A 26,655-nucleotide genomic window follows, 5' to 3' on the forward strand; every position below is an offset into this window, starting at 1 on the left:
TACGGGTTTTAAGAAAACTCAAGAGAGGGTAAAATGCATGTTGCATTAAATAGCCTCACAGCAAGGGGAAAGCAAGGGGAAATTCTGTTTATTAATATCGTATTCATTATCGGCAATGATATCACCTGCGATTATGAACGCGTAGCTTGTCAGTGAAGTACGGCTCTGTGTAGTAAATGCTGCTCCATCTGAAAGCAGGAGATGGAGATTTACTACTGATTACACAACCGGCTTTACTGACTATCGCATTTGATTATTTACACTATACATGCATACATATATACACAGGTAGACTGATCGGCCAGCGTTGGTCAGGCACAGTTATTGACCAGATTAGACTGACTTCTGTCTTGGGTCTGCTCACTTGAATAGTGCTCATTATTTTTTGTGGATAATGTTTTTGTGTAATGTTCTATGAGCTGTAATGTATGCGTTATACTGGCCCTGGAAACCCTGCTCTCTATTTATAAAACTGGTATCATTGGTTATGGTCATGCATAAGTTATGAGCTATGTATAACACAAACAGCTACAGACCTGTCAGATATGAAAATGGAAAAATATGCAATTTAAGAGAAACATTGTTAGTAGTATCACATTACCTGTTCAGTCAGTCAGTCTGTGGTCGTTTCAGCTCCCATTTTACCTGCTCATACATCAGTGTGGACCATTGAGTGTTTTGATCTTTCAGACAGATCACTGAGAATCTTGAATGGTCTTAATATTGCTTGATGCTTTGCAGCTGGGAATGAAGACATGCTGTTTCTCTTTTCTCTCTTTCATTGTCTTACACTGTACATGTTTCACTGAGGTATGGCTCCATTTCTATCAAACGCTTCAGCGCAGGATGGTTCTCCAGTTCAATCACAAGTCATGAGAGGAATGTGGAGGGGAGGCATTGAAGTCAGTGTTTTGACCTCATAATGTTTAATCTATATAATTAATCTTCCAGTGAATGAGACTTCTTCAATCATTAAGTCTGCTCAAACTCTGCCCCTTCAATCTCACCTTCGTTTGCATACACTTTGAAAAGCCACACCCACATCTCAACATCCATTGCATAGACCCATGTCCCGCCCTACACCTTTTTCTTTTTTGTTTATGTAAGAAAATATCTGACAGTATTTTCGCTGCATTATGACATTATGATAATTTTATTATCATAATACAAGATATTATGTCAGATCAGACACTATCTCACTCTAGGTTTGTTCAATGCAATTTTTGTTTTTAATTATTAAAATAATAAATTGTAATTGTATTTAAAACATTTTATTTATTTATTTTCAGTGCATGGCATTATCAAAATCAAGGTCATGGGTTTGATTCCCAGTGAAATGTGTATCGCGACACAAGTCACTTCAGGAAACTTGTCATGAATGTAAATGGAGAAACTGTCTTTTCTTCTGCAAATGGTGTAGTTGCAGCATCTCTAACCAGGGGCTAGAGTATCCACTGCCAAAAACTAACCAACCACAATTTGAGCCTTTGGTTATAAGAAGAATATTTGGTGCAGTTTAAAGCACAAGTACACATACAATTCTCATATCCATAAAAAATGGTTTATTAATGAAATGAATGAAGAATGGAAAAGGAAATGAATGCACTTTTAAGGAAGCCAATGCGAGTGTGGTTTGCCATGAGGATTAGAGCATATTCATCTCCTGTGTAAGATCTGCTCTCTGTCTGTTGCTACTCTGACTTATGTGTCTCTCAAGAATTTTGCCGAATGACTTTCATTTCCTGACTGAACATTGGGGATTGTTTTAGAATCGTTGGCTGGTTATCATTATCTGGTTTTAATTTTAGAGTGGTGCTTTTCTTTTCTTTTTTTTATGCAGTTATTCTTACAAGATGGCAATAAATGTGTTGGCATTGAGTTTGTGTAATTCTTAATTTGAAAAGCTTTGTTTATTTGATGGTAATGTGGAATTTTCCAATTTCCGACAATTGCTGTGCTGTAGTTTTTTTTTTTTTTTGTTGGTTGCTAGGTTGCTGCTGTGCAGTTGCTAAGGTGTTTTTAAAGGTGCATTAAGTGATTTCTGAGAAACGCTGTTCGGACCGAGCACCAAAACACACTTCTAGCCAATCAGCAGTAAGGGGGCGTGTCCCCTCATGATGGGGGAGGTGCATGTGTTGCATAGCATGTTCATGAATTTGGGGGTGGAGCTGTCAAGATAGGGGTGTGATGCTTTTGGGTGGGGGTTAGTGTTGGGCGATATGCTCCATAGTCATATCGTCCTATCGTCAGTCTGTGAGATCACGATACATGATAATTTCATGCTAATTTAATTATTTACTTATTTTCATAGTCGGAGAATGAACCAACTCCAGGGTAAGGCTAAAAGCAGCCTATAATGTAATAGTGTAGTCTATTAACTACATATTATATATTTTTTGTCAAGTAGCATATGGAGGTCATGTTATAGAATATTTTTAATATGACTTAATTTGTATTTAACATAACAGTTTAACAGAAGCTTTGTACCTTTGTACCTTGTCTACGTAGGGTCAGAAAGCTACATCATAAATATCTTAATTTGTGTTCCTAAGATGAACGAAGGTTTTACGGGTTTGGAACGACAGTCCATTTGTTTGGCGTTTTAAGCACAATAGTCTTTATGATCAAGACTATAAACACGTAGCATGGCAAGAGTTCATCAGTAAAGAAGATATAAGATAGAAAACCTTATAAGATGAATGACAGGAACTGGATTGAGACCAAGCAACACAGAATTGCTGCAAATGTCAATATCCACCTTGAAGATCCTGTTTCCACAAAAACCGAGCACAGAGAGCTTCACAAAGCAACATCCATGAAAGAGCTGCAATAGCTGAAACTTCAATCACAGACACCAATGCTAAAATGAGAAAAAGATGGAGTCATGATTATAAAACCTGGACAATTGGAGCACCAAGATGAACTTCATCTTCCCTGGCCAGACAAATCACCTGTCAATATTATCAAACCACCGTAGACCGTTTTGAAGAGAAAAGTAAGAAGCAGATTCCCTTTCGGTCAACGTTTCTGAAACGACAGGCGATGATTGATGACATTCAGCTGGAGAATATTCAAAAGCATGTGAATATATTCTAAGAAGGCTGGAGGTTGTATTAAATGCAAACGGTGGTTAAACACATTAGTTATGAAATGCTGCCTTTTCCCCAAGTGTTCACATTGTTTTGTTCAAACCCTGTATGTTTCCCTGTATGTGAATTATTGTTTTTATTAAAGAGTGGTTTTACCATTAGTTCCTGCAGTATTTTTTAATGACAGAGCACTTGTCAGCTGAAAACACACATCAGGCATCCAACAGTCTACCACTAGCAAGAGTCTGGAACATTAGTGATGCGTTTTACTAGATTTCATCAATCTCTCGAAACCAGTGAGCTCAGCCTGAACCGCTTTCCCTTCAGTGTGGTGTGTAGCTTTATTACTTTGATATTAGGCTGCAAGAATCTTGCTGGTGTTGGAATCCAGAAACAGGCTGTAAATGAACATTAGGTTACTCTGAGTTGCATTTTATTAGGGCTGCCCCCCTAATAGTCGACTAAATGTTAATTAATGAGTAGGGGCTTAGTCGACCAAAAATGTTTTAGTCGGTTAGTCACAGAAAACAAAAAAAAAACAAAGTGTCTGTGACAGACAGATCATTAACAGCTGTTCATTGAGGTAATTACAGTATATTGGGCAGGAAATCCAAACTTTAGCAGCTTTACACTTTAGCATAGATCAGGGATGGGCAACTTGTGTCCTGCAGAGTTTAGCTCCAACCTGAACCAGCTAATCAAGGTCTTCAAGATCACTAGAAAGCTACAGGTAGGTGTGTTTGATTAGGTTTGGAGCTAAACTCTGCAGGACACCGGCCCTCCAGGACAGAAGTTGCCCATCCCTGGCCTATATCCAAGTGTTTGTGCAGATTGTCGAAGCTGTGCAATCATCAGAACTTTCTTCAAATAAGTCCAATGAACTTTCATTATTATTTGAGTGAAACGAACTCATTTGATTTAGTTAATTTCACTGCTTGGTTTATAGGCTTCGCTCACAAGCTCTATGTGTGCGCTTGACTGTGTTATAGGCTATATATTAAAAGCTCATTAATTCCCCCAGTAAATATTTAAGTTAGCGTCTACAAGTCGACAAGAAAAATTGTTAGTTGGGGACAGCCCTACATTTGATTTGTTGGTAGTTGTAATGTTGTGCACATGAGAGATAGGTGTCTAAAACATTCAGAGATTCTAGGTATCTTGTGCATGTTTGAGTCAGATGTTGTGTAGGACTTCAGCGTCACAGTCCACCAGTTCTGGCAATTGAAGGCAGTAGTAAAGTTTAAGCAGGCCTTTCATTCTCCTCGATCACAATTCGCAATCATCTTGGCAGTGTTTCATGTCTGTTTCGTTTCTTGCTCTTGATCAGTATGTAAAATGTTTTATTACTTTACTGGATTATGTTTTTGGAGGTTATCATTATCAGATGTGCTGCAGGAAAACTGCATTAAAATCCTGGAGTGGTTTGCTATATGTGTAGCTGCTAAACATTACTTCAGGGTTCAGAGACAGTTCGAAGAATATGAAGGCTTCTATCACACTGTGGGCCAATATTAAAAAAACACTCGTTTTTATTTATCCAGATCTGCAGTCAACAAATAAATATGACAGAAAATGCTACTGTACATGTGAAACATTAAAAACGCACAGTTTCTGCTCCTGCTGTTTTTCCAAAGAAAGTTTTTACTTCTAGTGCAGGCCAAAAATAAATGCATACTGGTATAGACAAGATCATAAGGAATTTTCACAAGCTTCTGTTTCTAATTCTAAGCAAAAGTACGCTCCTAACATCAACTTTCAGCTAAATGACTTTAAACCTCATTGTCAGAACAGTACGATTTCCCAGAAGATCACAAAGACAATGACTTCAATAAGCGCATAAACTGGGATGAGGAAAATGGCTCTAATTAAACATAATTTAACCGTAAAGATAATTCAGCATTTAGGATCTAAAACAGTGACATGAGATGTGACAGCTGCGAAAAGTTCTTTTTGCACTTCGTGCTTCAAGATGACACACAACCTTTCTTTGGCTAGTTTCTTTATCTTGTTTCTTACAGCCGTGCAAAACTTGTCCTGATGCAAACTTACTGTTCCTTACTTTTTCAGTACTGCCAGTATGAACCGATGGATGATAGGAAGGGTTTCAACTGACGTGTCACAAAACATCATGCATTCATTTTGTTTCATGTCCTTTCCCCCTCTTTACATACAGTAATTGAGCAATACAACAGTTTCCTCCACAGCTTATAGATTTAATCTTAACCTTATAAAGCCTACTGTATTTGATGCACACAGGCCTCTTAATGATCAACATGTTCAAACCTTTGCTGTTAACCCTGTCACATGGCTCGTCCTAAGGAAAGCTCATTTTGGGACTGGCTCGTAGTGGCTGAAATTCTGCACCAAGGCTGAATTTCGGGAACGAGACTCCATATACAGTACTAGGGACCACTTAGGCCTATATAAAAGCATCCAAAAAACAGCATGTCATGGGACCTTTAAAATCCCTTAGTCTATAGTCAATATGTGTTCCCTAATCTAAAATTTTCTGACTGATGTTTTAATCTGTCAGGCTTTGTGGGCTGATGTGTGGTTTTGTTTTGCAGTGGAGCAGGTGCCCACAGAAGCCTATCAGGTCCCGCTCTCGCAGGCCGAGGTGCTGCAGGAGGGCAGTGATCTCACGATGGTGGCCTGGGGAACACAGGTACGTCTGTCAGAACAGCAGCTACTCCTGTGTCCATCATCGGATTATGATTTCTAAAGCTCTCTGGGGGTCCTGAAGCTCAGATCAGACACTCCACAGGCTTATCCTGCTGAACGACTGATATGACTGTGCAGAGACGAATTACAGGTCAGGGGGAAACGAGGACCTCGCCAGTGATGCACAAATAGGCTTGTTTCTACTCAACAGTGCTCTCCTGTTTCTTTTCATTCATCCCATCGAGACTCCTTACATGAGACACAAACCAGGCCTTCGAGATAAATTAAATATTTATGATCTATGCTACAGTTCATAACTGTTTTTTTAAATACAGAAATTAATACTTTGTTTAATAAAAGAGGCATTAATGGGGTCATGAACTGCCCTTCTACTGTTTGGGTGTATTGGCACAGTGGTTAACCAGAAAAATGAAAAATGGCACGTCATGCCTAAAAGGTAGCCGAGCCCTGGTCTACATCCTTCACAGTCTACACTGGCTGGAGAGCTTCTGAAACAGCAGCAAACAATAGAACTAAGTGCCATATCTCTTAGTCTTCCCCGTTAACTGTGAGTTCACCTTTGACCTTTGGCTTGCAGGTGCATGTGCTGAGGGAAGTGGCTGCCATGGCACAGGAGAAGCTGGGTGTCTCCTGTGAGCTCATCGACCTGCAGACCATTTTGCCTTGGGACGCAGAGACGGTTTGCAAGGTATGATGTGAACACACACGTTCGCTGGGTTATTTCAAACCAAAGAGATAGTTCAGACTAAAATTAAGATGGCCATTCACCTGCTGTACAAAAGTATGACCTTCTTTCGTGAAACACAGAAGGAGATATGTTTAAAAGCTGCTCTTTTCTAAACAATGAAAGTGAAAGGTTATTCAGGCTCTTGAATCTATCATTCTTATAATTATATTCTATATAGGGAAATATAGTCAGCTACTAATCAGTAAAATTTGTGTTTGGTGTCTTTTCCCATTTTGTTAATGATTTTAGTATGCAGATGTTTTCGGACAAGCAAACTATCAGTTTTAGCACCATGATTGAACCAGAAACGAACTGAGAGAAACAATTAGCGGAAAATAATCATATATCCCAGTTTGCTTGAGGCTCTGATTTACAGGTTACAATGTTGCAACTAATCTTCAGTTTCTTGCACAGACTGATTGTTTCGCTTTATAAGACCTCGATATATCATCATGAGCCACAGATATTAATATTGTGTTGCCTGTACCCCAATTCAAGAGAAGTTGGCACGTTTTGTAAAATGCAATAAAATCAAGAATCTGTGATTTTGTTAATTCTCTTTAACTTTTATTTAATTGACAAAAGTACAAAGAAACGTTTGCCAAGGTTTTCACTGACCAATGTAAATGTATTTTTGTAAATATGAACAAATTTTGATTTTGGAAGCTACAACACACTCCAGAAAAGAGGCATGTTTAACAGTGTGTCACATCAACCTTCCTTTTAATTATAATGTTTCATTGTTTGGGAATTGAGGATACTAATTGTTAAAGTTCTGCAAGCAAAATGTTTGTCCGGGCTCGCTTGATACACGACTTCAGATGCTCAGCAGCCTGTGATCTTCATTGTCTGATTCTTCTTTTCATGACTGGTCATACATTTTCAACAGGAGTCAGATCTGCTGGCCAGTCTAGCACATTCACTCTGCCTACCAAACCATGCTGTTGTAGCACATGCAGAATGAGACCTAGTATTGTCTTGATATAATAACCATGGACTAACCATGAAATACATCATCTTGATGGCAGTATATATCTCTGTACAATCCCAATATATGCCTCCATGTCAATGGTACCTTTGCACATATCCCAGTCACCCATGCTGTTATCTCTGCTGCACTCCCATACCATGACAGTCGTTTGCTTTTGCTTCTGTCGCTGATGAAAGTCTGGATGGTCACTTTGGTCTTAGGGCCTGAGAACTCAAAACCCATTTTTCCAGAAAACAAGTTGAAATGTGGACTCATCTGAGTACAGCACATATTTTCACTGTTGTCTTGACTATCTGAGGTGAGCTCTGGCCCAGAGAACCCGGCTGCATGGAATTGATGTACAGCTTTTTCCTATAACAGAGATTCAAGTTGCATTTCTTGATGCAGCAGCAGACTGTGGAAAACGACAGTGGTTTTCTGAAGTTCTCCTGAGCCCATGTGGCTATATTTAACACCGAAGCATGACGGTTTCTTATGCAATGCTATCTAATGGTTCAAAGGTCAAGCACATTCATCTGAGGTTTCCTACCTTGACCTAAATGTACTGTGATTTCTCTGGATTCCCTGAATCTTCTCACAATATTATGTATGGTACTTGGTGAAAGACCTAAATTCTTTGCAATTTTGCATTGCAAAATGTGATTTTTGATTTGTTTGACACTTCTCTGAGACTGAGATGCTCCTTTTTTATGCCCAAACATGATACCTTGACCTATTACCAAATCACCTGCTTACTATGAACTCTTTCAGAACTGTTTAACATGGATATTCTATAACCTTTTCACTTTTATTTAGCCTCTGTCCCAACTTTTTGGAATGTGTTGCAACAGTCAAAAACAAAATTTGCTCATATTTACAAAATACATTTCTGTTGGTCAGTGAAAACCTTGGAAATCTTTTCTGTGTACTTTTGTCAATTAAATAAAAGTTAAAGAATTAACAAATCACAGATTCTTGATTTTATTGCATTTTACAAAACGTCCCAAATTCTCTGGAATTGGGGTTGTATATGCTTTATTTGACTCTCAAAGTGCCAGTAGCTGCCGTAATTGTAGTGACAGAGCAGTGTAACAGAGGAGCAGGTCTTTGCTGTAGCTGATTGTTTTGGCAGCGTGATCAGGGAGGAGATGCAGATTCTCATGGGTTGTTTGTTGGAAAGCAGCTTCCTAAATAAACATGAAAGCCATTAAACTGCCCGCATGAAACTCAATAGTGTGTTTACAGTAGAGCTCTACACAGTGTTCACCGGACTGCTGGGAAACCACATGCTAGAATTTCACCCTTGAAATTATATTTTTGACTCCTCTCCATCAACTGGTATTTTATCTCCTATATTTGCTCCACACATGTGCGTCTGCATTTACAATGTTTGGAAATGTAAGTTAGATGTAATATGTAACCCTGGACCGCTGGGGTATATTTGTAGCAATAGCCAAAAATACATTGTATGGGTCAAAATTATCTATTTTTCTTTTATGCCAAAAATCATTAGGATATTAAGTAAAGATCATGTTCCATGTTGTAAATTTCTTACTGTCAATATATCAATTTCTTTTTTGATTAGTAATATGCATTGCTAAGAACTTAATTTGAGATGCGCGCTCAGGACTGCGCATGCACTGGCTGATCTAGCCTGAAAAATAAGCTTTTTATAACGCTATTTGAGCAAAAGAAACAACATTTATGACACAGTTGTTGTCCGATTTCATTGGTGATTTCAGATATGAAATTTAATCGTAAACTTAGTGAACAGTTTTGGAAAATTTGATGTTTCCCCATACAAAGTGATAGGAGCTGCTCTTGGATGCCCGAGAGGCGTTTCAAAGACAGCCGTCGAGTGACATGACTTGTCTTAGAGACTTTGATCTAATGCAGTGATATTCATATGTGGCTTAACATTTGCATCCAAATGCAAATATCGCTGTATATCACACACATGTGCCGTAATTTGGTAGCAGCTTAGAGTAACTTTGTAATTAAGCAGTTTGCCCTGAAGTGGAACAACTGAAACAATTGAGGAATATGGTTGTTTGTTCATGACCCAAGAAAATTCAGTTGTGTTCTATTAACTTCTATAAAGTCGGTATCAAAGTGCAGAGCAGAAACATTTTGGATCCAGATGTGCATCGAGCTTCACTGAACGAAGCAAACAAACATGCAGATCTCTGAATGCTTAGTGACTTGTTTGTTGTTGTGGGACCAAAAGATGAAAACACTGATCATTCCAATGAATAACAGGAGACATAATACTCAGACCAGCGTTTGATGATTGATGAGAATTTTAAAATGCACTTATAAAAGCTTGTTTTGTACCATGTTTATTCATTTGCCATGTATATGTGTGTGCATGATGTGTCTGTGAATAGCAATAAAAAAGAAAAACTTTGTGAAACCGTTTAAAAGCAATTCGCTTAAGCTTTTTTCGGGTTGTTTTTTATTTTTCTCTAGTCTTGTTATACCAGCTTAAATGCATTTAGTCTTGCATGCTTTGCCATCTGTGGAAAAAAGGAGTCTTTTTTTCCCATGTTAAAGGTCCCATGACATGCTGTTTTTTGGATGCTTTTATATAGGCCTAAGTGGTCCCTAGTACTGTATCTGAAGTCTCGTTCCCGAAATTCAGCCTTTGTGCAGAATTTCAGCCACTACGAGCCAGTCCCAAAATGAGCTTTCCTTAGGACGAGCCATTTCTGTGTCTGTAGCTTTAAATGCTAATGAGGAGAGAGGCGTGGCAAGGTGGAGGGTGGGTGTGTCCTGCAGCTTGCGGCCACGGTACCATGCACTAATGTTGTCAGTGGATGTATCGCAATGCCTCGTAGACACGCAGTCCTTCAAGCTTTTCAGTTTGACCCAGAATCTGATCCGGATGGAGAAGCACCAGATGAAGAAGTTGCAACTCAGAGGCTACAGCAGGACGTCTCCGAATGGTTAGTTTAAAATATTGTGTCTGGATATGGTCAGTGTTTCGCACACATAGACTTTATGCTCCCGCGTCTCACACACACGAGCGCGACTTTAGAACAATATTTAGTAACTTTCAGACCCTTTAGGTGTCTTTTTTCCCATAACGGGTACATACTAACAAACCTAGCGACTTAAAAAAAAAATAAAAAATTTAATAAAAAAAAAACCTTATCATTCAGTTGGAAGATGTCTCCAGTACTGCCCCGCGAGCGCGAGGTCTCTCTCCCGGCGCAGTGTCACCTCTCTCGGCGTCTGTTCTGAGCAGCGAGCGGCAGAGAAGCAGCGCTTTCACTTTGTCTTAAAGCAGCAGACTCCTCAATAAATCATTTACAAAACAGCGTTTACAAGCATCTGTCGCTTACTGACTGTTTGGACTTGTGATGCATCTTAAAATGTGATGCATCTTATTTTTCAGGATCCTTTGATGAATAGAAAGTTTAAAAGAATAGCATTTATTTGAAATAGAAATCTTTTGATATTTATGTCGTTACTCTCACTTTTGATCAATTTAATGCGTCCTTGCAGAATAAAGCTGCAAAAAATCAAAAAGAATCTAACAGACCCCAAACTTTTGAACTGTTGTGTATATGACACTGATACCCATCAACACCACTAGATGTCCTAATAAGTTTCAGGTTTAAGTTTAGAACTCTTCACAAGCTTTAGAAGTGACTGGAAGAGTCAAGAGCCTTTGGAATCATTATTGGGTTGTGATTTATGTGTTACTCTGTGATTAATGATCGATGAATACCGTTTGAATGGATATGAATAAATACTTGGGCTTTTTTACAACCCTGAAATCAAAAAAGAAAATTTAAGTAGTTTTGCAAAAAAGGACGATGAAACCCATTTTATTTTAGTGCCATAGGACTGTTTGTATGCAAAAATAAAGTCATCATTCTCATTCAAATGGTCAAATGATTCTGTTTGAATGCAATGATTTTTTTTTTTCATTTAGCACAGACATAATGTAATAAGTCGGGGAAGTCGTGGCCTAATGGTTAGAGAGTCGGACTCATAATCCAAAGGTTGCGGGTTCGAGTCTCGGGCCGGCAGGGATTGTAGGTGGGGGGAGTGAATGTCCAGCGCTCTCTCCACCCTCAATACCACGACTGAGGTGCCCTTGAGCAAGGCACCGAACCCCCAACTGCTCCCCGGGCGCCGCAGCATAAATGGCTGCCCACTGCTCCGGGTGTGTGTTCACTGCTGTGTGTGTGTGCACTTAGGATGGGTTAAATGCAGAGCACGAATTCTGAGTATGGGTCACCATACTTGGCTGTATGTCACGTCACTTTCACTTTCACTAATACGTGTATTGTCTTTCCACACTGAGCACAAAACAGCTGTGTAACATGACAGATCCAGCCAATCGTATGTGGTGTTTAATATAAAGCTGTTTGGAGTGTGATTTCAGACCAATCAGATTTCAGCTATCCAGCAAACAGTGCAAAAAAGAACAAATGTATTGCCTGAAATAGGCTTCCTTTTCGTTGTTCAAAACTAATGTGACATGTCGGTAAATGTGTGGATTTAGTGTTAGAGCAATAGAGCATTGAGATGATAAAGTAGTAAGTGTAAGCTTTCTCTCTTGAGATAGATATCTGAGTTTTAATTGCATCTTGAAGGAGCTCCATAAATCCGTCACTTTCTAAACACTATTTTAAAAATGGAAATTGTAACTTGATTTCTTCCATGGTCCCATTTTTCTTCCTCCGTGTGCCCCTTTCTTTCGTTGTGAAGTTGAATATCGTCTGCGTCGTCTGGACACCTGCATGCAGATGAGCGATGTAAAGAGGGCTCACAAACTGTGTGCTGTTTGAAGTTTTACTGACGGCTCACACTTGGTGTATGTCATCTCAGAAAGTGTAATTTCAGCTTTCAAGAAGTCTAGACTGGGTTGCAGCGGTCCTTATGGTCTCGTATAAGTCACATAGACCACTACCTAAACTTATTCTATAATGAATTTCTTTTGTTTGCAACGGTCATATGGTCAAAAAATCAACAATCACTTCACAGACAGCAGAGATACATGGAGCCTGTGGCAAGCCATTCAGACCATCACTGACTACAAGCCCCCGCCACAGGCCTGTGATGAGGACACATCCCTCCCTGATGCACTCAACCACTTTTATTCACGGTTTGAAATGCAGAATGACACACCTGCACAAAAACTGCCCACACCTCCCAACGACCGGGCGCTCTGTCTGTCTCCAGCCGACATAAGGAAGACCCTATCTAGGATTAACCCATGCAAGGCTGCGGGTCCTGACAACATACCTGGCCGTGTTCTGAGAGACTGTGCTGCACAGCTGACAGATGTCCTAACAGATATCTTCAATACCTCACTGAGCCAGGCAGTCGTCCCCACATGTCTCAAATCCACAACAATCATACCGGTACCAAATAAGTCACCTGTGTCCTGTCTAAATTACTACCGTCCCATAGCACTGACTCCAATCATGATGAAGTGCTTTGAGAGGTTAGTCATGCACAACATCAAAACCAGCCTCCCCAACACACTCGACCCGCTCCAGTTTGCATACCGTCCAAACCGCTCTACGGACGATGCAATTTCCTCCACCCTCCACCTGGCTCTTACCCACCTAGAAAATAAAGACTCCTATGTTAGAATGCTGTTCATTGACTTCAGCTCGGCATTTAACACAATAATCCCACAACAGCTCATAAATAAACTAAACCTGCTGGGCCTTAACAATTCCCTGTGTAATTGGATCCTGGACTTTCTAACCGGAAGACCTCAGTCAGTCCGTGTCGGCCACAACACCTCGAGCTCTACCACACTGAGCACAGGTGCCCCACAAGGCTGTGTGCTCAGCCCGCTGCTCTTCACACTGCTGACCCACGACTGCACTACCAAGTTCAGCTCCAACCACATCATCAAGTTTGCTGATGACACAACAGTGGTAGGTCTCATCAGCAACAACGATGAAACGCACTACAGAGAGGAAGTGGCACAGCTGGTTGAATGGTGTGGCACAAACAATCTGTCCCTCAATGTGGGGAAGACAAAGGAGGTTGTGATGGACTTCATAAGAAACTCCGTTGACCACCCCCCACTGACCATCGACAGCTCGACTGTGGAGAGTCAGCAGCACTAAATTCCTGGGGGTGCACATCACAGAGGATCTCACCTGGACCAACAACACCATGTCACTCTCCAAAAAGGCACAACAGCGCCTACACTTTCTCCGCCGGCTGAAAAGAGCAAGTCTCCCTCCACCCATCCTCACCACATTCTACAGAGGCACCATTGAGAGTGTGCTGACCAGCTGCATCACTGTCTGGTACGGGAACTGCAGTGCTGCTGACCGCAAGACCCTCCAGCGGACAGTGAACACAGCTGCAAAGATCATCGGCGCCCCTCTCCCCTCCATCCTGGACATTTTCCTTACACGATGCTCCAGCAAAACCAACAGCATCGTGAAGGACTCCACCCATCCCTCCCACAGTCTCTTCCAGCTCCTACCATCAGGAAGACGGTACCGGCGCATCAGAGCCCGCTCCGCCAGACTGCTCAACAGCTTTTTCCCCCAGGCTGTGAGAGCCCTGAACTCAAACCACCCTGCCCCCCTCTGAAACCCCATGCAAATGACAATAATGCTCAACTTGACTTGACTTGGATTTTAAAAAAATCATTATCTAGAGAGCAATTTCTAGGCAGTGAAATATACTTTTGACATGACAATTTTACATTTATTTTACTATATATTTTTATGGAAATCCATATACTGTATTTAGGCCTAAGTTTAGGATTTATGTATTTGAATTGCAAAAACAATTTCCATCCATTTGGATTACACACAAATAGATCTATCTTTCTGTTTTTCTACTTAAAAATGTCACTTTAATTCAATGTGTGACTTGTCACTTCTTTGTAATTTTTTAAAATTTATTTGCAATTTCTGAGCGAAACTTTTTAACTACCATTTTTTTTGTGTTGCTTAGTATTGCATAAATCGGTTAATTGTGAAAACAAATACATTTTATGTTAAATGTATGAATATGGCTAGCTATGAAACAAGTGATATTCAGTTGCTAAATTGCATGAGAAATGCATGACTGACAAATATGCATCACATTATATTTATTAGTTTAAGTTAAAACTGTGTAATCCAGGCCAATGGAAATTGTATTTAGGCCTCATTATTTTTCGAGTGTATCAAACAGCCAGTGAAATACAATTGGCTGTGTGCGTCTCATACATATTAATCACGCTTCCTGTCTGTGGTCATTAAAGCAACACGTATCTAGAACATGTTGTTTTCGGTTTCTTGTTACTTTCTCTGGACGATCTGCAGAGATATATATATACGCAGGCTTCTTGTTGACACAGGGAATCGGCTGAAAGTGCAGTTAAACTGAAAGCTGTGTGTATGTTTTTATTCCCTTCTGGGGTCTGGAACCGTTCAGTAAATGTAATAGACGTTCATTTAAAGGATAAACAAAATGGCCAGTTTGCCCCTGCCAGACCAGAAGCCTAGATGATATAATGTGGAAAGTGTTTTTTCCTTCTGTTCATTCAAATTTAGGCGGCCAGGATATGTTTTGAAATGATCATAATGTGTGTCCTATGGTGAGCACAAATGGTTTCAATAGTAAAATTATTAGTAGAGTTTCCTTCTTGGCCATAACGGGTTAGATTCACATTCACCTTCATGATGTTTCGAACTGACAAAGATTCAAATCTGAAAATCTTCATGCAACCCTTTTCCATATAATGACAGATAGATCCATAGATCATATCTGTCAAGCTCCAAAAATGGCAATCAATCAATACATGCATACATATACATACATTAAGCACCACAGCAGTAGTCCATATGACTCATGCTCTATTCCTGTCTTATTGTCTTCTGTAGTCATACAATTGCTGCATGTGAAGAACAAATTTAAGTCATTAGTTGCTGATAATTTAGCATTTCACTAAATATCTGAAATGCATGTGCATTCACATTAATGATCAAGGCAGTTTTGACATCATTTGGCTCTAAAAATGTAGAATTGAGAGACACTTTCAGAGCTTTGGTGGAAGGGAAGAGTTTTGTTTTTCATGACTAAAGAAGACCTCAAATATTATGCAGAAGTTGTATGGACATTATTTATGGAATAACTAACTATAAATGCATGCATACTTTAGCAAGGATGCATATGCAATTGATCAAAAATGACAGTTAAGATATTTATAATGTCACAAAAGATTTCTATTTCAAATAAATGCTGTTCTTTTAAAATCCTGAATAATAAAATGCATCACAGTTTGCACAAAAATATGAAGCAGCACAACTGTCTTCAACATTGATAATAATCAGAAATGTTTCTCGAGCAGCAAATCAGCATATTATATTGATTTCTGAAGGAGCTTGTGACACTGAAGACTGGAGTAATAATGCTGAAAATACAGCTTTGATCACAGGAATAAATTAATTTTTACAACATATTCACTTAGAAAACAGTTATATTAAATTGTAATAATATTTCACATTTTTACTTTATTTTTTTTAATGAAATAAATGCAGCCTTGTAGAGCATAAGAGACTTCTTTTGAAAACATCTTACCGACCCCCAATTTTGTAACGGTAGTGCATAATAACTTTCATGGAGATTTGGCGAACCCTTGACCTTGCAAGTCCGTGAACAGCACAAATTCACTTTCATTTAAATTCAGGCCCATAAATCATAAGTGTCTGTCTGAGAAGTCCAGAGGTGCCCTACACTTGGATGAGGATGTGTTTCTCATTCCTGGTTCTTCTCCTCAAGCCAGGTCAGTCACAGACACGGTGTTGCCCAGGTCAAGTTTCAGATGCATGTTCTTTTGCTTGTGTTCTTTTGTCTGGACTCCCAGTGTGTGACCCAGTCTGCGGTCCTCTCCTCTTCATGAGCTGCAATTGGAGATGGCACTTCCTTACATATGCGAAGGCCTGTTGTCAGCAGACCCTTGGAAAGGCCAAATCCTCATTACAATGGGAGTCTTGTTTCCATATGGGTTCCGCTCTGTATTTAAAGGATATTTTGATTTGCTCCACTCTCTGGCCGTCTCGGCAGCACAGCTGATGTTCCAAAGCAAACTGCTCTGCCTTGTCTGGTTAACATGATCAAGATGTGCCCTGAGGCCTGCGGTTTGCTGCTCTTGCATTTGCACCTAAAGGCATGTTGAGATATGCTGCATGTTTGTGCAGTGCTGCAGAATGTTACTTTTAACGTGAAGGTTGGAGTTCCTGGAGCTCCTCTGCCTCAGCAGTGGTCCTGAACATCTACTTTCCTTATTTTTTTCTGAAATTTCAAAGGATGTTCAGCTTAGCGAAGATGCTGAGGCAACACAAACGAATGTTACGCATATGAACTGAGTGCAGATTGTCCACAGAACCAGACCTGATCAATATCAGTCTTTTAAACGCACATGAAATTTCATGCAACAAAGGCCGTGGTTCCCCGAAAACAAGCCATGCATCACAAATGACCAGCCAAACCTGAATGAAGAGATGCCATTTTATTTTTCTGCACCATTCTGTGTTTTCCAACTCTGAAACTGGTTTCATCAAAGAGACCGTAAAAAAGGCATATGTGGTGTGAATTAAAAGTGGAATGAGTCTGATTAAAATGGACCACAAGTTGATCTCCGTTCTCTTTCAAATTCAAGCACGATGTGAATGCAAAGTGAACTGCATTCTCTAAGACTTCTGTTGTAGTTTCCCTGTTTAATTTACTAAGAATATTATTTTCTTTTACTCTACATCCTCAAAGGTGCTCCTATTTTTCTCTTCTGGTAAAATAGTCCAAAAATCTTTATGGCTCTTGCAACAAACATTTTTGTCCACAAATGCTCTTTAGAGTGAGAATGTCATATTAGCCACCCGATATTAAGTACCCTCCAAAGGATGAAGTCATTGTATTAAATGAGAAACATAGTTTTAAAAAGAAATATTTAGATTCAATGTAGAATTTATTACACGTTTTGTGTGGCCATATCATTGTTTTCAGAAGCTGCATCTGAAGTGGCATTTATCTGTTCAGAGGTGGCATGAATGTATTTACACTAGAATTAGAATTGCATAAAAAATGCGAAGAGATAAAGGTTTTAAATAGCCATTAATGTAGTTTAATTTTTTTTTTTTTTGTTTTATGAATCTTGAACTATAAAATGGGGTGGGTTGTGTTTAAGTAAATCATTTTAATGTTTTTTTTTTTTTTTTTTTTTTTTTTTTTTTTACCACAATTAATGTTAAATCAACAGTCCTACTTAAGACATGTTTATAGATGTTTTAGTGTGTATTTGACCATTTAAGCACAAAAAGCTACATTTAGCCTGAAAACAGAAACCAAAAATAGTTTCAACGAAATACATTTAATAATTAACACTGTTAACTCGAAAAATATGTTGTATATAAGCATTTAAATTATGCATAAGGTTGTTTTATATCAACTTTTTAATGCAAAAACAAACAAAAGAAAAACCTCAATTCAGTACTGAAACATTGTTTGACAACTGTTTTTTTTTTTTTTGTGCCCTCTCCAAATTTTCTTTGTCTTATTGTGCTTATGGGAGTTCAAATTACTTGAAAGTTTAAAGGTGCTGTAAGTTTTTTATAAAAGCATAAAAATACTATTATATGTTTGCATATATTTAGAAAATATGATAATATTTGTTTTTCTTAAAACCAATGCTACAGCTAATTGTTCTGCTTTGAGATGTGTGTTCCGTGTTGAAATTGTACCTAACAGTGTTTCGATACTCCGGGTTGCCAGTTAGTTGAAAACACAGCTTATTGCAGCCATGGAAGCCAGCAAATGAACTGGGTCAGGGATCACAGATTCTAAAAAGCATCTGCATCCATCTAAAATGCTCTGACACAGGCATATTAAAACACCGGTAAATCCACCAATCAGCTTGCAGTGTGTAAGGCTCGTCACCTTCCATCGTCAGATGTGCTTATTCCTGTTGCATGTCCTCAATCTGGCAACCCGTGTGAGCATCCAGTCTGAGGAGTATGTGGTGGAAGAAACAACTCTCTCCAATATTTTTAATTCCGACTGCATTTCCCCTTTCAATCACTAGCTGTCAATATTACATTTTGCTCCTTTAAGCTGACAAGGCTTAAAAATGTATGCAAATGATAAACCTCGTTGATCCCGCAGCACTTTAACATCACACAAGCGTAACTGCCAAAGCGTCAGTACGCGTGTTCCCTAGAAATAAACCCACAACCTTGGTGTTGCTAGACCGTTGCAAGAACACTTCTGCAGTTTATTAATTACGCAAGGTCATATCATGACCTCACTATGAATATTGTATAATAGAGTTCTGTAATGCACAGCAGTTAATAAAACACTATACCTGTTTCCACCTTTCACCATGCTCGCATTCAAGAGTGTTACAGCTGTCTGTCTGTGGAGAGTTTTGTGCAGTGTTTGTGTTGGTTCTGTTTAAAGACTCTGTTTGGAGCACAACTGTTCCCTTTGCTTCAGAGAATGAGTTTCCTGATGAAGGCTACTTGACGAGATAATGCTGTTCATCTGAGGTCATGCATCATCTGCGCCCTCGCTAACCTGAGGCCCGTGGAGCCGTGCCGATACCTGATGGATCCACGCACAGATGAATAGAGGAGTGACCCGGCTGATCTTAATGGGATTGTTTGCTCTGTAAAGTGAGACGGCGCATGCGTGCCATGGAATTCCAGAGCGTATTCCATGTGGAGACGGAGCGCTGTTGGCTGAACCTGTTGAACCCCACAACGAAAGTGCGCATCATTACATGTCTCATTTCACAGCAAACACAGGCTTGACTGTGTTGGTGCAATGACTATAAAGATAATGAATCAGCTTGTATGTGACATGTTTTTGACTCTGGATGTGGAATTGCGTGCTTGTGTGCTCGACGTGGTGTGATGATTACTGGAAGAGTGTTGGAGCCCGAGTCTTGCTTTCATCTGATGGAGAGAAACACTCCAGATGAATCAGTCGGCCTCATTTGCTAAGTGCCACGCTTTCTAATGCTGATCTACTTCAAAAACCTCATGGTTCAGACCGGTGTGTTTGTCTGAAAGCCAGATGGATGTCCTGTATCAATTATTTATTCATTTAGATGCAGCTGTACAACCCAAAGCAGCACTTCTCGTAAAACTCAAAGGGTTAGTTCACCAAAAACCAAAGACTTTCATTTAATCATTTTGTTCCTTACGTCTATTTCTTCCGTGGAACACAAAAGTTGAGATGCACTAAAAAATTTTACCAAAACACGGAAAGTTTTCATTTAGCCGAAAACGGAAACCAAAATAGTTTATTCAGCGTTCAAATTATTAAATGTATTTAATAATCAACACTCAAAATTAAAAACTGAGATGTACAGTGCTGCTTGAAAGTTTGTGAACCCTTTAGAATTTTCTATATTTCTGCATAAATATGACCCAAAACATCATCAGATTTTCATACAAGTCCCGAAAGTAGACAAAGAGAACCGAATCAAACAAGTGAGAGAAAAATATTTTCTTTGTCATTTATTTATTGAGAAAAATGATCCTGTGTTACATATGTGCGCTGCAAAAGTATGTGACTCTTTGCTTTCTGTATCTGGTGTGACCCCCTTTTGTTGCAGTAACTGAAGGTAACGTTTCTTGTAAATGCTTTTCAGTCCTGCACAATAACATGTAGGAGTTTTAAAGTTCTTCTTTAACCATTCTTGGTAGAATGACTTGTGTGCTTGGGGTTGTTGTCTTGATGCATGACCCATGTTCTCTTGAGACTCTGTTCTTAAACAGATCTCCTGACGTTTTCCTTTAGAATTTGCTGGTATAATTCAGAATTCATTGTTCCATCAATGATGGCAGGCTGTCCTGGCCAAGATGCAGCAAAACGGGCCCAAGCCCATGATACTGCCACCACCATGTTTCACAGATGGGATAAGATTCTTAAGAATGCAGTGTGTTCTTTTTCTGAACATAATAGCTTCTCATTTAAACCAATAAGTTCTATTTTGGTTTCATCCATCCATTAAAACTTTCTCCAATAGTCTTCTGGCTTGTCCACATGATCTTTAGCAAGAAATGTTCTTTTTGGAGAACAGTGGCTTTCTTCTTGCAGCTCTGCCATGCACTCCATTGTTGCTCAGTGTTCTCCTGATGGTCGGCTCATGAACATTAACATTAGCCAATGTGAGAAAGGCCTTCAGTTGCTTACAATTTACCCTGGGAACTTTTGCAACCTCGCAAACTATTACACGTTCTGCTTTGGAGTGATCTTTGTTGGTCGACCACTTCTCGGGAAGGTAACAGTGGTCTTGAATTTCCTCCATTTGAACACAGTCTGTCTGACTGTGGATTTGTGGAGTCTAAACTCTTTAGAGATCTTTTCTAGCCTGAAGAGCAACATCAACTATTTTTCCGAGGTCCTCAGAGATGATCTTTGTTCATGACATAATGCACTTCCACAAACATGATCAGACTTGGATCCCTGTTCTTTGAATAAAACAGGTCACATTTGATAGTCATTGCACTGACTGAAAACACCTCTGCACAGATGGATTCTAATTTCACCTTTGAATTAACTGCTAATCCAAGAGATTCACTTACTTTTGTCACTCACATATATGCAATATTGGATCATTTTCCTGAATAAATAAATGACACAGAAAATATTTTTGTCTCAAATTTGGGTTCTCTCTGTCTGCTTTCAGGACTTGTGCGAAAATCTGATTATGTTTTGGGTCATATTTATGCAGAAATATAGAAAATTCTAAAGGGTTCACAAACTTTCCAGCAGCACTGTATAAAAGCATGTAAATTGTCTTTATATTTAAAACTTTTAATGATGTAATTGCTTCTACACCAGTACGTTTCTGAAACATAAACATTTAAACTTTGGCTGTAATAAAAAGCATGTTTTCATGACAGATTGTTCAAACATACATTAAATAATGAAGACTGTAGGGTAAATAAAATAATAATTATTGTGTAATATTGTGGAGTGTAATTTTCGGTCAGTGACTTCAGCCATCCAAAATGTATAATTAGCGTTGCTCTGATGGCATGTTTTGAGATTTTTTATTTTTTTTAGTTGTCAAAATTCACGTGCCTCTCTACACAAAGCATGTTCATGTTTCTCTTTTCCATAAGGTGAAAGAAAAGTGGATGGATGCTGCTCAAAACATGGCAAGTGCCATAAAAGCAGTTCACATGATTCATGCACTATATAGTCCAACTCATATGTTGTGTTTGTGTGAGAAAGTGACCCTCATTTAAGTTAGGATTTGCTAAAAAAAATCCTCCCTTTCACCGTAGCTTTCAAATCTATAGAAGCCCATTTCTGTCATAAGAATAAGAAGTCATGCTTTGGATAGTCAATTGCATTTTTAATTGAACAATTATAACTTTTTATCTCATGATTAGACTTTTTATCTCATAATTAGGACGTTTATGTCATTATGATTTACCAAAAAGGTTTTTCTTTTTTCCCCTCATGTGATAGAAATGGTATTTCATGCTAATTTAATTTTCATTCATCAGCATATTTCAATTTTGTGTTATTTTTTTTCCTTATTAATGAATCATGTAATTTTGGGATTGTCTGAATTTACGAAATGTAGGTCTGAAGCCTACAGATCCTCTTTTATTATAGGGTAGCCTAACTTTTGGTATTACTCAGTTATTTTGGATTTCCCGTATTAGAACATGTGATCTAGCCAGTCAGGATGGAAAACTGAAGACATGTTCTGCCAAGACTGCCTTGTTATGCAACCAGAAAGTGGCCCAGTATATTTCAGCCGCTTCCAGTGTAATTTAGTGGTGCAACTTAGCTTGAACTCACCGTGTCTGTTGAAGTTCTGATGGACATGTGAACAGGTTAATGGCTCTCTGATCCCATCAGGCTCTGAAGCCATTTTCATTTGACTGCTGAACTCGTCCTTTTCAGTCCTGCTTCATTCTGGTGTCATATAAGGCTTTGCACAGTTATCTAATACTCTGCAGACCTTGATCTTTCAAGATGAGTTCGTTGAGCTCGGAAATCATACTGTAATGTTCAGAACATTCTGCACAGTCTAAAGAGAGCATTTGCAGAAACTGCAGGAATGACTTGTTCTGAACTTTCTTGATGCCAGACAGATGGATGCATTATGACCGTCCATATGTTTATGTCCACAACGCATGTTCAGTGATTTCAACATAAATGAATGCAACCGAGAACCTTGACTGACATTTATAAATGGCCCATTCATTCATTTATTGTGAAGTGAAGCAACTCGCATATGTGAAAAGTGAGAGTTTCACAGAATCTACAGAAGTAGATTCATATTTTTTTAGATTCATAGCAGTGTTTTAGACACTTTATGTTTGGAACTTAATTTGAAACTAGTTTTAACATATATTCATTTTAAAAAATCAATATCAAATCCTAAATCCCTAGGTTGAACTTTTAGTCTATCAGTCTTGTCAGTTCATGTGAATAAAACTTCACTAGACATTATATACACACTAATATGTATATTTTCACAATGCTTATCCCATCCAACAGCGCAGTAAGCATTGAGTTTTGTTGCTTTCAATAAGAAGCAAAGTCCCATCTTTCAAATTCTCCATTTTATCAGGAAGCTCAACCAGTAAATGTTTTTCTAATCAAATATAGAAGATAATCTAAAAATTCCTTATGTGAAATTTACATGTTGGTATACAATGTTTTTTTTTTTTTTTTTTTTTTTTGAGTGTTTATTATACAACCCGAATTCCGGAAATGTCGAGACTTTTTGTTTTTTTTTAATAAAATGAAAACCTAAAAGACTTTCAAAAAAAAGGAATGTCTTAGAAAGGCAGAGTCTCTTAGAAGTAAAGATGGGCAGAGGCTCTTCAATCTATGAACGAGTGCGTAAAAAGATTGTGGAATACTTTAAAAACAATGTTCCTCAACATCAAATTGCAAAGGCTTTGCAAATCTCATCATCTTCAGTACATAACATCATCAAAAGATTCAGAGAACCTGGAGAAATCTCTTTGCGTAAGGGACCAGGCTTGAAGACCTTTGTTGAATGCCCGTGGTCTTCAGGCCCTCAGATGACACTGCATCACTCATCGACATGATTCTGTCACTGACATTACTAAATGGGCCCAGGAATACTTCCAGAAACCACTGTCGGTAAACACAATCCGCCGTGCCATATGCAGATGCCAACTAAAACTATATCATACAAATAGGAAGCCATATGTGAACATGGTCCAGAAGCGCCGTCGTGTCCTCGTGTCATGTCCAAGGCTCATTTAAAATGGACTGTTTCCAAGTGGAAAAGTGATCTATGGTCAGACGAGTCCAAATTTGACATTTTTGTTGGAAATCACGGATGCCATGTCCTCCGGGCTAAAGAGGAGGGAGTCCTTTCAGCATGTTATCAGCATTTAGTTCAAAAGCCAGCATCTCTGATGGTATGGGGTATAAAGTGCATATGGTATGGGCAGCTTGCATGTTTTGGAAGGCATTATGAATGCTGAAAGGTATATAAAGATTTTAGAGTAACATATGCTCCCCTCCAGATGACGTGTATATTCAGGACAATGCAAAACCACATACTGCAGCTATTACAACAGCATGGCTTCATAGTAGAAGAGTCCGGGTGATGTAGGGGCCTGCCTGCAGTCCAGATCTTTCACTTATAGAGAACATTTGGTGCATCATTAAACTAAAAATACATCAAAGATGCCCACGAACTCTTCAGCAGCTGGAAACCTATATCAGGCAAGAATGGGACCAAATTCCAACACCAAAACTCCAGAAACTCATAACCTCGATGCCCAGATGTCTTCAAACTGTTTTGAAAGAGGAGATGCTACACCATGGTAAACATGCCCCTGTCCCAACTATTTTGAGACCTGTAGCAGGCATCAAATTTGAAATTAGCTAATTTTGTGCATAAAATTGTAAAATTTCTCAATTTAAACATTTGTTATCTGTTCTATTGTGAATAAAATATCAGCTCATGTGATTTTGAAATTCTTTGTTTTCATTTTATTCAAATTTAAAAAAACATCCCTTGTATCTATAAATAAATAGTTTTGTAATATTTTAGTAATGTGAAGTAATATGGCTCCCTATATAATTTACAGCAGATAGATTTGTTATACTTAAAGTGCCCCTATTATGCCAATTTTAAGGTTGCTAATATTGTTTTATGAGTCTCCTAAAACAGGTTTACATGCATCCAAGGTCAAAAAACACTTTAGTTTTCTCAAAATAGCTTTAATTTTACCTGATTTCTAAATGATTCCTAAACAACTAATGCGAAGCAGTTCGAAGAATCAGTCTCTCTAAACCCCTCCTTTCCGTGAGCCCTCACTGCTGTGATTGGTCAGATGGCGCAGTCCTTTGTGATTGGTCTACCGCGTACAGCCCATGGGCGGACATTATGCAAATGTGTTACATCGTGACGTACAACTGTAACAGAATAAGATTTGAATTCCTAACAACTCATTTAGGCGATTGCGAGCTGACTTTTTTTTTTTTTTTTTGATAGACTTTATCTTTATCTTTTTTTGATTAAAACTTTATCGTGCACTTTTGGCTTCACAACTTTGCAGAAAGTTTGTTCACATACTGCTACATGGCACACTGCATGAAAGGTAATATTTGAAAAGGCATAATAGGGGCACTTTAAGAACATTTAAATCATAATTGATTTTATTTATAAGACAGAGACAGTTTACTCAGTAAACCACTATTTAATCAAAAAGAAAAACCCATGCAATTTTGTTTTTTTCCTCTCTGCTATACTGAAAACATACCGAACCATGACTTCACAACCGTCATTCTGTGCACCATTACACTCCTAATGTTCTCTGTAAAATTGTCCAATAATTTGGCAGTTCCTTGAGCTAAAGGAACACTAAAACAGTCACATGTCTTGAACAGGAAGTGGTGCAGCGCTGTGCTTCACAGGGCTAAGGACTGTTTGATGATGACCACAGTACGAGAATATTGTTGGCAGGTTGTGTTTGTAAGTCTCTGGGAATGACTCTGGTGGAGATGGCAGAGGAAGAAAGGCTGGTGGCTTGGTTTGCGTCCTGCATATTTATGACCGACTCTTACACATATAATTACATTATTAACAGGCATCACTTTGGTTTGCAGCCACTGGATGTTCTGAGACTCGGTGGTTCACACATGTATGTCAGGAGATGGTGTCGTAACTTTGTCATGTGTGGCCATTGTTTCAGTGCTTTATTTGTGGAAAAGCAGTGGAAAGTTACTCACGTCTGATCCGAATCCAACGCTTTATGCTTCCCTTCAGGTTGGACCGTGGCCTAACCTAACACCCATCAGGCCCTGGATCCGCTCTGTTCTCATGTGGCCCACAGACCTTACTGTCTGTTTTTCAAGGCTTTGCCTGGGATTCAGAGGAGAGGGTTAGTGTAGCATAATGCTGTGCAGCGAGTGTTCTGATTAACATGCTGTATGAGCGCATGTGACAGCCGTCCCTCAGGCGTCCATATTAGTGAACTACAAATACTCTACTGCTACCGTAATTAGTTTGTTTTGGAACAGTGCTTCTTTTGGACAAATATACGGTGTGTTTCTTATAGCTTTCTACTGGTCCTTGAAAGTGTTTGAATTTTGACACGTAGATTCAAGAACTGTAAAGTCCTTAAAATGCTTGAATGTTATTCTGAAGACCTGAAAAGGCCTTCATGTACTGCATGTATACTGGAATGTGATTTTAATAGGTCCTGGTGTCCAGTTTGTAAACAATTTGTTTCTAAGTTTTAAATGAATCCATTATATATCTAATTTAGTTATGAAACACTAAGATGCAGGTTGTTTACATGCAGCAATCACATAATTTACACAGCAAGCTGATAGACAGATTCTGCAGCTGATGTTGCTTGCTCAGTGTTTAAATAATCTGATTCAGCGTTCACAGTAAGCTGGTCCTGCAGCGCATTCCTCTAAATAATAGCAGTTCCTCAGGAACCCTCCACCTCCCCAGCACCACCTGTCTAGGTCTGCTATGGGATTTGTGCCTATTCAAGATGCAGCAACAAAACTCGCATTCTCATAGCAGTGTGTCTGTGTATCTGTTGGCAGTATCAAGTCCATACTTGCTCTGTAGCAGCAGCATGCGTAGCAGATGTAGTATGCCAAGACTAAACGAATTAACATTGTCGTATGTCAAATTAATTAGCGGTCTAAATCATTTGGAGTCAAGCTGTTGTTCA

The 26,655-nt window shown here is 38.9% G+C and overlaps 1 protein-coding gene across 1 annotated transcript in view; it reads left to right on the forward strand.

The window, feature by feature from the left end:
* The window catches only part of LOC306887421 (2-oxoisovalerate dehydrogenase subunit beta, mitochondrial-like), a 69,091-nt gene that overhangs the window by 12,662 nt on the left and 29,774 nt on the right, over window positions 1-26,655 (forward strand). The window contains exons 7-8 of the mRNA XM_079445119.1: window positions 5,657-5,754; window positions 6,349-6,459. Of these exons, the coding sequence (XP_079301245.1) occupies window positions 5,657-5,754; window positions 6,349-6,459 (209 nt within the window). The remainder of the gene's footprint in view (window positions 1-5,656; window positions 5,755-6,348; window positions 6,460-26,655) is intronic.

This window comes from Barbus barbus (genome assembly GCF_936440315.1).
Source record: "Barbus barbus genome assembly, chromosome: 21".
NCBI lineage: Eukaryota > Metazoa > Chordata > Actinopteri > Cypriniformes > Cyprinidae > Barbus > Barbus barbus.